Source organism: Impatiens glandulifera, chromosome 4 (assembly GCF_907164915.1).
Source record: "Impatiens glandulifera chromosome 4, dImpGla2.1, whole genome shotgun sequence".
NCBI classification, from domain to species: Eukaryota; Viridiplantae; Streptophyta; class Magnoliopsida; order Ericales; family Balsaminaceae; genus Impatiens; species Impatiens glandulifera.
Genome location: NC_061865.1, coordinates 10183742 through 10195639, shown reverse-complemented (window position 1 = coordinate 10195639; position 11898 = coordinate 10183742). Strand labels below are relative to the sequence as shown.

The 11898-nt window shown below is 31.7% G+C and overlaps 2 protein-coding genes across 3 annotated transcripts; both read left to right on the top strand.

Annotated features, from left to right (window-relative positions):
- Positions 1 to 358: 358 nt before the first annotated feature.
- On the top strand, positions 359 to 2292 carry LOC124936066 (signal peptidase complex subunit 1-like). The gene is made up of 2 exons (XM_047476522.1): positions 359 to 491; positions 1810 to 2292. The coding sequence occupies exon 2, from the start codon at positions 1816 to 1818 to the stop codon at positions 2095 to 2097; it is 282 nt and encodes a 93-aa protein (XP_047332478.1). The 5' UTR covers positions 359 to 491; positions 1810 to 1815; the 3' UTR covers positions 2098 to 2292.
- A 1145-nt stretch (positions 2293 to 3437) lies between these two features.
- Positions 3438 to 9934, top strand: LOC124933977. 2 transcript variants are annotated; one of them, XM_047474431.1, is made up of 11 exons: positions 3438 to 3641; positions 3834 to 4135; positions 4308 to 4385; positions 4463 to 5007; positions 5514 to 6146; positions 6833 to 6987; positions 7284 to 7486; positions 7990 to 8123; positions 8206 to 8477; positions 8561 to 8664; positions 9430 to 9934. In XM_047474431.1, the coding sequence occupies exons 2-11, from the start codon at positions 3856 to 3858 to the stop codon at positions 9498 to 9500; spliced, it is 2475 nt and encodes an 824-aa protein (XP_047330387.1). In that variant the 5' UTR covers positions 3438 to 3641; positions 3834 to 3855; the 3' UTR covers positions 9501 to 9934. The 2 variants fall into 2 exon arrangements, with proteins under 2 accessions (XP_047330387.1, XP_047330388.1); XM_047474432.1 differs by lacking the exon at positions 3438 to 3641 and having other exon boundaries at positions 3744 to 4135.
- Positions 9935 to 11898: the final 1964 nt, after the last annotated feature.

Here is an 11898-nt window from a genome sequence, read left to right as displayed (position 1 = left end):
TAGAAATAAAACATTTATATAAAGATTAAAGAGAAATAAAGAAAAAGAAAAGAAATTTTTACTTTTTAATATATATTTATACTGATAAAGAAATAATTGAAAATAAACAAAGATTATAAATATTTGTAGTCTATTTCCTCACCGTAATAATACCTGAGTTCAGGGCGTTACGTGTGGTATCATAGTCGATCCGATGGTAGAAACAAAGTGTCTCGAGGAATAACTCTTGAATTCCGCATAAAAAAATATCATGTAATCACTTCAATAGTCTTAAAAATAAATATTTTTTAGAAAATTTACAACTTTTTCTATTACCAGATTAGCACAATTATTACATAAATCTGATAGGGCTAATTGATCTTTAAGCCCAACCCACATCTTATTTGAAAAAGACAAGAGTCAAGAATACATTCACCATTCTCTCTCTCCGCCGAATTCGACGGCGATCGCATTCCGTCAGTCTTGAGATCCTACCAGGTTGAAGCCACAAGGTTTGTCATCTCCTATTCTCCTTATCGGATTCAAATCTCATCTATTTCAATTAAGATCCAAGATTTTGTCTGTTGATCGTCACTTTCCTAGTGTTTTTGCACCTTTCGAATTTCTATGGATGCCGTTATCTCCATTCTCCACTCCAGTTGCTGAAATTGACTGTATTCTTTTTGTCATTTACTAATTTCTCTCTTGTTTCTCTTATAATTTTGCTCATCTCTATCGATTTTGTACCGTACATTTGGTAGATCTAATATAATCCGTATCATTTCTCTCAATGTAAACATCTTTTGTGTCTTAATTCTGTTTTTTCAGTTCTACTGTAGTTTGTTTATGCTGTCATATTGATTGCTACATCGTAAATTTATTGTTTCTTCATATCTATAATTCTGCATAGCCGAGATGGAGCACATGATTCAAACTAGTGGCTAATTTGCTAGGATAGATATTTTGCAAGTTTTTTTGTTGTGTCTCGGTTGGTTAACTGATCAATTGAGGGGGTAGGGGGCCTAGGGTTAGGGGTACTTATATACATAAGTGGTATATTGTGGTGTCCTGATCTGAAAGGAAGGTACCAACTGGACTAGATCTTGATATTGACTAGGGGAGAATTGAAGAAGCAGAGAAGGAAGAGATAGTTTTTTTTTTTTGTTTTGTTTAAAGGAAGAGATATGATTCAGACTAAGGGGGGAGGAAGAAGAATGAGGGCTAAAGCCATGTATTCAATTGGATGAAACAGAATTTGATTACACCAATATAGCCTACTTTCTAATAGGACTTGGGTGAGTAATATAGCCTCAAGCCCTCAACCCATCCTCTTTGTAACTGCCTTATTTTAGAATCATCTCTTAGTTAAGATCACTGCCCAAAAGATATGTTAACCTATACTCTATTTTTTGTTCGAGAAAAGGATGATCCTTCTAACATTTCTCAAATAAAGCGAAAAACACACTAAACCCTAAACTCATGCAACATTTTTTAACAGCTTTGTTCCATATTCCACTTTGAGTAATTGCGCATTCTTGTCTAGGTTTGAAACTTAAAACTCTTGCATTTTTCTCATTCCAGATTTCATTTTGATTATGTTTACCTTATACTTGTGCACTACCATGTCATCATATACCCCATATAAGGGTAACTAAATACCTAGCTAGCTGATGATTACAATTATTCATGATATAGATTCCCACACCAGGTTGTGAAGACACTTGGCTAATATGCTTCCAGTTTAGCTTGAATGCCATTACTATGTTCTTAGAAATAGCTAAAATAGTCCATGGAACTCCTTTAACATGTTTTCTTGGTCTACTTGAATAGAACTAGATGGATTGGCAAGGACAGAAGTTAGCAGAGCTGCTGATGCAGGTTCTGTTGGTGGGTTTTGCAGTGGTGGCATTTGCAGTTGGTTACTTTCAGGGTTCGTTTAAGACAATGTTGGTGACATATGCTTATGGTGTGGGATTTACCACTTTATTGACTGTTCCTAGCTGGCCTTTCTATAATCGTCATCCTTTAAAATGGTTGGATCCTAGTGAAGCCGAGAAGCATCCGAAACCAGTCATTGGTAATTCTGTTCCTAAGAAGAAAGCTTCAGCCAAGAAGTAAGGTAAGGCAGGTGGCTAACTTAAGTTTTAGAGTTAAAAACAGTCAGTTTTGAGTTTCCCAAATGTAAGGACTTATTGTTTAGCAGAAATTTGGATTCATTTTGATTGGTTTCTGGGAAAATCAAAGCATGGAGGATATTTTTGTGTCGATTTATCAAAACAATTATGATAATCATATATAGTTATTATTTTGTTAGTTTTTAATTTTTATTATCAAAACTATACATATATTTCAATTTATATTTTGTTTTTGTGTTTCAACAAAATTGTGATTTAACTAAATTTGTAGCTTCTTTGTTTTGTTTATTAGATAAATTGTGATTTAACTCTATTTAGTTGTACATGAGTAACATGACCCTATTTGGTTTGCCTAGCGATTTATTTTTTAATTTACTTAAAAATTATGTTTTTCTACAATTTCTAATAATGATAATTTAAATGAAATAATGTTGTGAAATATTTTAATAATGTTTATTTATTCAGTTCCAAACGTTTTTAAAATGGGTCATTTTAGTTTTTTTATTAATTAATTTATTATTTCAATTATTAGATAAATTTTGTTTTTTAACATTTTGTTTTGTTTTATACTACTCTCAAAGTACGTGGAGTAAAAATTAACCCATCACACGGTATTAAAAAGAAATTATCTCTCTTCAGACCTAGCACAAACAAAGAGAAGAATAATTCAAGATTTTTGAAATCTTAAGTTTTAGCCCATCGACAAATTTTGCTTATCTAGTTAAGTGTGTTTGCGGACTACATATTTAACTTTCGAAGATTAGTCGCAATTTGCAAACTACGTGTTTAACTTGCGAAAATTAGTCGCAATTTGCAGACTACGTGTTTAACTTGCGAAGATTAGTCGCAATTAGGAGAAAAAAAAATCCAAATTAGCTAAATATCGTTTCCTCTATTCTTATCCCTTATCAATTGCATTAATTAAATATAAAAATATTTTAAATTATTATTTTATATTTTATTATATATTAATATTTTTTTTAGTCTTTTTAAAGTAAAAATAAAAATACAAATAATAATAATAATTTATCAACTTCTCAACATAAAAAAAAAAAAAAAATTATTTCTATTTTTTTTAAATCACAATGGTCGGTGATTAAAAGTGTAATTTTTTTTTATATCAAGTGAATCTAAATAATACACCTTAATTTGAGAAAAAAATAATATTTTTAAATCTAAACTTCAATATTTTTTCAATAAGTTTGAAATGTATGATTGTGACAAGACAATCAATAGTTTTCAAATGAGTTCCTTTAATTAATGTCTTGATCATATAACAGAGTTGTTAAAATAAAAATCATTAACATAGTGAACTTGTTTTTCATCATAAACAAAAACAAATAGATTTTTATTTTTGGGAAATCGAAGAAAAGAATATTACAGGTACCAGATGTTGATCTGCGTCTGAACTCTGAATCAAGACGCAGAAGCAGATCTAATCGTCAGTTTAGGGCTATTTTCTACCCAATTTCCGATCATTTCCGGCCATGATTCTTTGAATTTCTGCAGTTCTCTTTTCCAAATTCGGTAATGCATCCATTTCTCACTCCCTTTTAGCATGATTTACTATTTTTGGTTATACATTATTGTTTGTTTGAATCAATTTATGTTCTTTTCTGCTTCCCGCAAAAGGAAGAAGAAGAAGAACAGTGTGGCCGATCCGTGTGAATTGAGATTTCAATTATAGGTTGTGCCATTTGTTTCATGATGATTTCGCAGAATTATTACCTTTGGTGGGACGATGAGTTTCCTGCTGCGGTCATCTCAGACGGCCGCAGTAGCATCAGCGGAGTATCGTGCCACTGATGCAACACACACTAGGGGGAATACTCTTGAGGGTCTTATTGGTCCAGATTCGATTTTACTCAATTCAATTGCTGAAGATCAGGTTGCTGAATCAGAAGAGGTCGATAGTCAAGAGGGTATTATGGAGAAACATAACCCTGCTAAGGATTCCGCTCCTATTGTTCAAAATCACATTGATGTTACCGCAGATGAAGGATATATAACTATTCCATACAGTAAGCTCTTGTGATTGTGATTTCTGATCAGATCATTTTGTTGGGTCCTTGTCAATTTCATTTCTTTTAGTAGTAGTTTCATGAAGTGGCTAATATGATCCAAAGTTTTTCTTTCTTTCCAATTTTCTCTCATTCATATGATTAGTGCTTAAAACGTGGCATGTTTTTCTAGAGGAACTCCCTGATGATTGGATGGAGGCACCGGATATACATTCCTTTCACACATTAGATCGGGGTTTTGTTTTTCCTGGTAAATTTTCTTCATGTTCTTTCGGATACAAATTCAAAAGTTTCGGATTTGTTATTTTTTGAACTATATTGTCCCAGGTGAACAAGTCCACATTTTGGCATGCTTGTCGACTTGCAAGCAGGATATGGAAATTATAACACCTTTTAAAGTTGCTGCTGTTATGAGTAAAAATGGTATTGGGCAAGGGACCAAGAAAGAAAATGAAGATGCTGGATCTGAAAGTGAACTTGTTCATGATAGTGAGGAAACGAGTCCATCTGGTCAAGAAGTTGATCAGAGTGGCGACAATGTGTCGAAAGAGCAGATTGATAGACAAAAGAATGTCTCTGATGGTGAAATGCTTCTTAGAAGGGAAGTCCAGAGAAGGCAGACGGAGACTTTGTTGCAAAAGATTGAAAATTCACATTTCTTTGTCCGTATTGTAGATTCTGATGAACCACTTTGGGAAAAGAGAGAAACATCAAAAACTCCGGTATCCGGTGGTACAGAAAATAGAACTGCTCCAAAAAATATAGCATCTATAAATTCAATTATTGAAAGAGGGAGCTTTGATGCTAGTGTTTCTGGTGGATTGGCTAGAAGTTCTCGCAAGTGTTGCTCACTGTCTAATGGAGATATAGTGGTATGCTTTCTGAAATCTTGAATGCGTTGGAAAGTTGTCTTTTATCTGTTTTTCTCACTAGGTCAGCTTAAATAGGTGACTTCTTTAGTTTACATGTATTAGGACCTAATTCTTCCTGGTTTACCATGTTTCAATCTTGGTATATATTTGACTTTTTTGTTATTGTTGTTTGGAAGAATGCTAAATAGTAGATGATATGTTATTGTTTTAAAATCAATCTATTGTAGAAATATCTCATTCACTACCTCATTTGGAAACACTTTTGTTTTTGTATATGAAAACGATTCCACATACAAAATCGTTTGAAAATGAAATTGAGAGACAGAAACAAAAATTGTATCTGGAAACGTTTCTAAATACAGAAACATAAACAAAAGTGTTTCCGTAGGTTAATGTTTGGTGTTGATTTTGTCAAAGATCCTTTTTTTTTCCTGAAAAATTACTAATTGATCTGTCAATCCTTAGTAGAAATATCTCATTGTTTATCATTTTTGGGAAGAATGCAGGTGCTTTTACTGGTTAATATTGGTGTTGAGTTTGTCAAAGATCCTTTTCTGGAAATTTACCAGTTTGAGAAATTTAAGGACAAAGGTTTGAAAAGTGAGGATCATTCAAGTTTCTCATCTGTAAATGAAGACCCTTGTGGAGATCTATTAAAATGGTTGCTTCCTGTGGATAACTCTATTCACCTTCCTGCTCCATCTTTGCCCCCGATTCCAGCCCCAAGTTCCAATTCATCCATACGCAGCATTTCTACTAGATCCAATTTTTCCTCCGCATCAAGCTCTCAGCTATTTTCTTTTAATCATTTTAGAAGTTATTCCATGTCTGCAATGCCCCCAACTGCTGTACAACAACCTCCTGCCAGTCCTAGTACTAGGCCAGATGTTGACCTACAAGATTGGGATCAGTTCCCTTCATTTAAGTTGCCAAAGAGTACAGAACGTGGATTTGCAAATATTCTCTCTTTTCGGGGTGTGACATTAGAACCAGAAAGATTTTCTGTTCGGTGTGGCTTGGAAGGAATTTTCACCCCTGGAAGAAGATGGAGGAGGAAAATTGAAGTTATTCAACCCATAGAGATCCACTCTTTTGCTGCTGATTGCAATACAGATGATCTTCTATGCATACAGATAAAGGTGAGCTTTAACATCTTGGTAAAGTATACCATGCTTTACTTTGAATGTTCTTCTATACTTTACTAGTGTGTTTCATGACCTAGGCATGTTTTGATGAAGGAGTGTCTTAAGTTTTCTGTTTGACAAGACAACTTATCACTTAATCTAAGTGCTTATACGAATTAAGTTCATTTGATACATGTTATTTAAAATCACCTGGATTCAACTCAAATTAAGCTAAAAATAATCTACTTAATTCGTTAAGCAATGAATGACTTAACTCAATAATCTAATCAGAGCGTTCAATAGAAAACCTTACCCTGAAAATTAATCGAATTACGCCATAAGGGTAAACTAGGTTTTTAAGTACTTTCTCGACATTAGTTTCACATTTTATCGAATCAACTTAGATATCAAGTACTTAAAGTTTAGATATTTTCATTTGATTTATTCATTGTATATTTTTTGGACTTAAAATTCAGTACACTTAATAAGTAGAAAAAAGAAGTGAAGTTTTTATAAAGGAAAGCAAGGGAATAGGTATTCTAGCCCTTTCTATGTGTGTGCATTCATATACTAATAGTTTAGTCATATTTTTGACTAATTGAAACTTCTGGTTTGTAAATATTTCAAGTATTTATTATTCAACACTTAATTCTCAGCTTTATCAAATGCAATGGAGTAATTTATATTTTATTTTTTGGCAGAATGTAGCTCCTGCACATTTGGCGGATATTGTGGTATATCTAGATGCCATATCGGTTGTCTATGAAGAGGCACCAAAAGGCGGACCTCCGGTCTCATTACCAATTGCATGTATCGAAGCAGGGGATGGGCATAATCTGCCAAACCTTACCCTCAGGTTTTAATATCTGAATATGTTTGTCTAATCACAAGAGTTTTTTAGAAGTATTTTACTTGTATATTATATTTTACACATGACCATACACATTAGGATTTTGTATTTATAAGAAAAACGAAGCATTTCCCAATTATCTTTCAATCTTAAAACTTGGAACTTGATTGTGCAAAGTTGAATGATCAATCACCACAAATTGTTTCACTGTATCAAGGCAGCAAATGTTTGTCTGCTTGATTTTTGTATATGATGAATCTCACTAGTGTTGTCCTGTTTCCGATTCATCATCCTTCTGACAGGAGAGGTGAAGAACACTCTTTTATTCTCAAACCAGTAACCTCAGTGGGGAAGACAGCCAAGGCTAACATTCAAAAGAATTCTCAGTTATCACTCTTAAAGACAGGATCAATTTCCCGATCTTCAAAGAGGCTTGAAGTAAAAGAAAATGCTTCTGTCTCAGATCAGTTTGCTGTTCTAGTCTCATGTCGGTGCAACTACACTGGTAAGATTGCTTTTATTCTCTTCCCACCCTGGGAAATTATATAAAACATTTATGCACATATGATCACACACTTCTGGCTAAAACCAGCCTTAACTGGCTTGAACTTCATTTGGTTAAGTTAAAACTCTTGTAAAAATTTCCAAATCAAGATTAAAATGTTTAGGAGGTGTTGATTTTAATTTATTATCAATTTTATATCGCTATTAAGGCCTTGTTTGATCTTGGTTATGAAAAATCAGGTTATTATGAATAAATAGATATATTTTAAATGGAGGGTATTGGATTTTCATTGATGATTTGAATGATGTGATTGATGAGTAGATTGTTGTTTGGATGGTGGGTTATATGGAAATATCTCAAATAACCCACATCAAACAAGGCCTTAAACTTATAGTGCAAATAGGGGCAACTGTTCATGCAAAACAAAGTTGTAGACTTTATTTGAATCTCTCTTGCAATTTTAAGTTTTCATTTGTAGCCTCATTGTACAATCATCAATGCAGAGTCAAGGTTATTTTTTAAGCAGTCAACGAATTGGCGACCACGAGTCTCTAGAGATCTTATGATATCGGTTGCATCGGAGATGTCAAGAAAAAATCTAGTTTCTGATGGAATTGTTCCTCAGCTTCCTGTCCAGGTCTCAAACGAAGTAGTCTTAGAATACTTATATACCTTCACTTAATAATAATAGGGCTTGACTGAAATTTTTGTATTCTCAGGTTTTAACTCTTCATGCTTCAAATCTGACATCTGAAGACGTAACAATGACTGTTCATGCTCCAGCTTCTTTTACATCGCCTCCTACAGTTGTTTCCATAAATTCATGTCCATCTACACCCATGAGCCCATTTGTTGGTCATTTTGATCCTTTGGGAAGAGCGAAACAGAACGGAGAGAGTGATCCTCATACGGTGGCGTTAAATGAAAATGACATACCTGGCACCGAATCCAGCTGTACACATTTGTGGTTGCATAGTAGAGTCCCATTGGGGTAAAATGCAATTTTATCTCCCTTCTGTGTCAATATTTTGTTGAATTTGGATGTCCATAACAAACTTTATTATGATTTTGAAGATGTGTTCCTGCTAAATCCATGGCTACAATAAAGTTGGAATTACTTCCTTTAACGGATGGGATCATCACGCTGGATTCTTTGCAGATTCATGTTAAGGAGAGAGGTATTTACCGCTTTTATTATTAATTCTTGTTGAAATTAAGTGCCTATAATTGTAAATGAGCCTTGATGCATTTGGCAAAAAAAAAAGCATTTGGCCAAAAAGTGTAATCCCAAAAGTTGTGTAGCACAGTATTGTTTTTTACAAGTTTGCACTAAATGAAGTTTAATCACACTTTTCATACCAAATGCCAAAATTTCATTTTCACTTTTTACTTTGGCGATTTTCAAATGTGTGATGGAGATTGTGACAAAAGACCACTCACCAAAATGGGAATTTTTCTTTTGTTCCTGTATAAAAGCCAGTGAGGAATTTGTGGTAGGACATAATTATTAACTGGCCACTTCGATAAGAGCAATGGAAAACCAAAGACATGGAGCTTGTTTCATGTAGTTTTGTTTTCCCTAAAATAATCCGTTTTTTTTTGTAAAAAAACATATTGTTTGATGAAAATATGGACTATTTTATTTGGTTAAATGACTAAAATATAAGCTAATTTGGTCGATAATTTGAATGATTTGATCGATATGCTCTAGCCAATGATGTGGATAAGTATTTGGATTAAATATAAATAACCCTTCATCAAACAAGAACTTGGTTTCCGTTTGGTCTGGTTTATCTTTATTTTGGTTGGAAGCTACTAACTGTTTTTCTCTATTGGGACATCCTCGGGTTGCATTGTTCTTGGAGAAGAGGCAACAATTACTCGTATATAAATATTTTGTTTCCTTTAGTTATGATTATGATATGTTGAGATTGAAACTGCAGGATTGACATATGTGCCAGAGCACTCTTTAAAGATAAACGCAACTTCCAGCATCGCTACTGGTATCATGTGAGATCGGTTAGCTGGCTGTTTCTATGTTTCATAACCTCACTTTACAAATGGTCTGTCAAAAAGATTTGATTGCAGCAATTATGAGGGTCGGTCCTGCTGTTCCCTTCTTTGTTGTATAGGCGAAAGAGATTTTATTATGCCTAAATCATTCAAGCCAGAAAGAAAAAGGTTAATTTTCTGGTTAAAGAACCATTCACTCATGTTATGATGTTATTTTTTATATGCCCATTCACACTTGAAAAGAGGCGATTAGCCGATTATTATAGTATATTACTGCAGAATCTATTATGCAGATGAACCCTTTTTGTAAATTTGGATCCTAAGGGAGAGTTTGTTAAAGTTGCTTTTGTTTTAAGGGGATTTCAGTTACTTAGGCTTTAAAGGCTCTTTGGAGTCCCTGATGGCATTATAGAATTGCACATTCTGTTTTGTTTCTTTTTTGTTATTTAATTTTTACTTGGATGCAAATTACACGAAATGAAAGTTGGTCTGTTATTGTTAGTTTTACTAGACTCTAAATTTGTGATTATATCACAGTTGATTGTCAATGATTTTGTGTTTTAGATTTTGAGTGGTTAGACATTTTTTATAAATAGAAAAAGTAAAAAATTACCCATCAATGGTAATTAATCTTGAGGTCTCATATTTGATTCTCATAAAAAACAGCTGAATTGAAGATTATTAAGACTTATAAAAGTGGTTAGACTTTATCTTAACCTACCCTAAGTTGAGGAGTTTTTTTTATTATTTGGCTTTTGAAATTTATTTTTTATAAAATATAAGTCAAACAAAGAATTGTTAATTGATTTACAGGGACCACTCTAGTGGAACAAACACCCTTCTTCAGTCAACTTTCTTATCACTAATTCTTATATGATTTTAAATTTTAAGAGATTAGAATCTTATTTTGTTTCTAAGTCCCACAATATTTTTTTTTTCTTTTACAAATTAAAATAAAAATCAGGAAAATAATTATTATTATATTTTTATTGACTACATACAATAATAGTACTATTCTTGTATGTATTAGGTATGTCATTTCTTACACATTATAATATATGTTGTGTCGAGTATAATAATACTCGTTAAAAATTTACAAAAAAACAAAACACGGGCAAGGCCAACTTATAACCTATTGAATTTGTTAATAGCTCATATCTAAAGATAATTATTAATAATTCTTCAATAACACATGATTTTGTCATTTAATTTCTTATTTTAGTTATTTTCTTGAACATAGCTAGTCAAACATCTAATAATATGCAATTTCAGTTCTAAAAAAATTAAAAACTAAAAAATCAACACAAAAAAATGAAAAATGTTTATTTATCTTATAAGAAAATTTTGTTATTTTTGATATTTAGAAAACAAATTAAGATTCTTAAATATTAAATAAAATTATTTTAAAATAACTAAATTACTACATTCACTATGAAAACAAAAACTACCCATTAACACTTTTTGTTTGAATCAATATGGTGTTAAAATTTATTGATAATTATATCTAACAATATTTTTAGTAAGAAGAATATCTTTAGTGAATTTGGTAAGGATTACTATATTTTTTCTAGATTCGTAAAAAAAAAAAAATGTGGAGTAAAATATAATTATGTGCAAAATAAGTTAAATAGTATAAATAATTGATCAATACCCTCACCCATATTATTTTGACAATGTAATAAGTGGTCAAGTTATTATGTTTTGAAGTTAATATAAATAAAAATAATAATAAATGCACAAAATTTAACACACAAGAAATTAAGAAAAAGATAGTTTAGGGTTTACTAATTAGATTATTATTTTTAAAAATATTAAATGCCAAACAGATTTGCTTAAGTCTCAGTATTGGGATAAACACGATAAGGCACAATTTTGATTAAATAAGCAGTTAATTCGCGTAACAATATTATCGGACATAATGTTTTTGTAATTAACACGTTTGTGGATCGTTTATATGCGAGTAAATCACGACATATATAGTTATTTTTATTTTTTACTTTTTGTCAAGAGCCACTATTATATATTTTTGTTAGTATACTTTTATAACTATGAATTTCTTAATAAGGTTGTAAATATATATATATTAATTGTTTGTCATAAATAGTTCAAAATTTTATTTAATTTACATTATTTCAAATCTTCAAACTTTTTTATATAATCTTAAATCTTAAAAAAAGTTCATTTAAAATACCCAATTGTTTATATAAAAAAAGTTCTTAGAAAATATAATAATTAAATTTTCAACCATTATTTTTCTAAAACAAAGACACTGATATCAACATACATATTATGTCATGCTGTTTGATGATTTTCTGATTTACCAAAAATAGAAATGGTATAGACACACAACTAGGATTATGTCTTGCTTAGACAGGACACACCACTGCAAAAGCAAAAAA

Bases quoted from the DNA above. Each gene is read 5' to 3' on its own strand.
- LOC124936066 (XM_047476522.1), top strand. From the start codon at position 1,816: ATGGATTGGCAAGGACAGAAGTTAGCAGAGCTGCTGATGCAGGTTCTG.
- LOC124933977 (XM_047474431.1), top strand. From the start codon at position 3,856: ATGAGTTTCCTGCTGCGGTCATCTCAGACGGCCGCAGTAGCATCAGCG. The intron at 4,386-4,462 runs GTAAATTTTCTT...ATATTGTCCCAG, and splicing joins TCGGGGTTTTGTTTTTCCTG to GTGAACAAGTCCACATTTTG. The intron at 8,478-8,560 runs GTAAAATGCAAT...ATGATTTTGAAG, and splicing joins CATAGTAGAGTCCCATTGGG to ATGTGTTCCTGCTAAATCCA.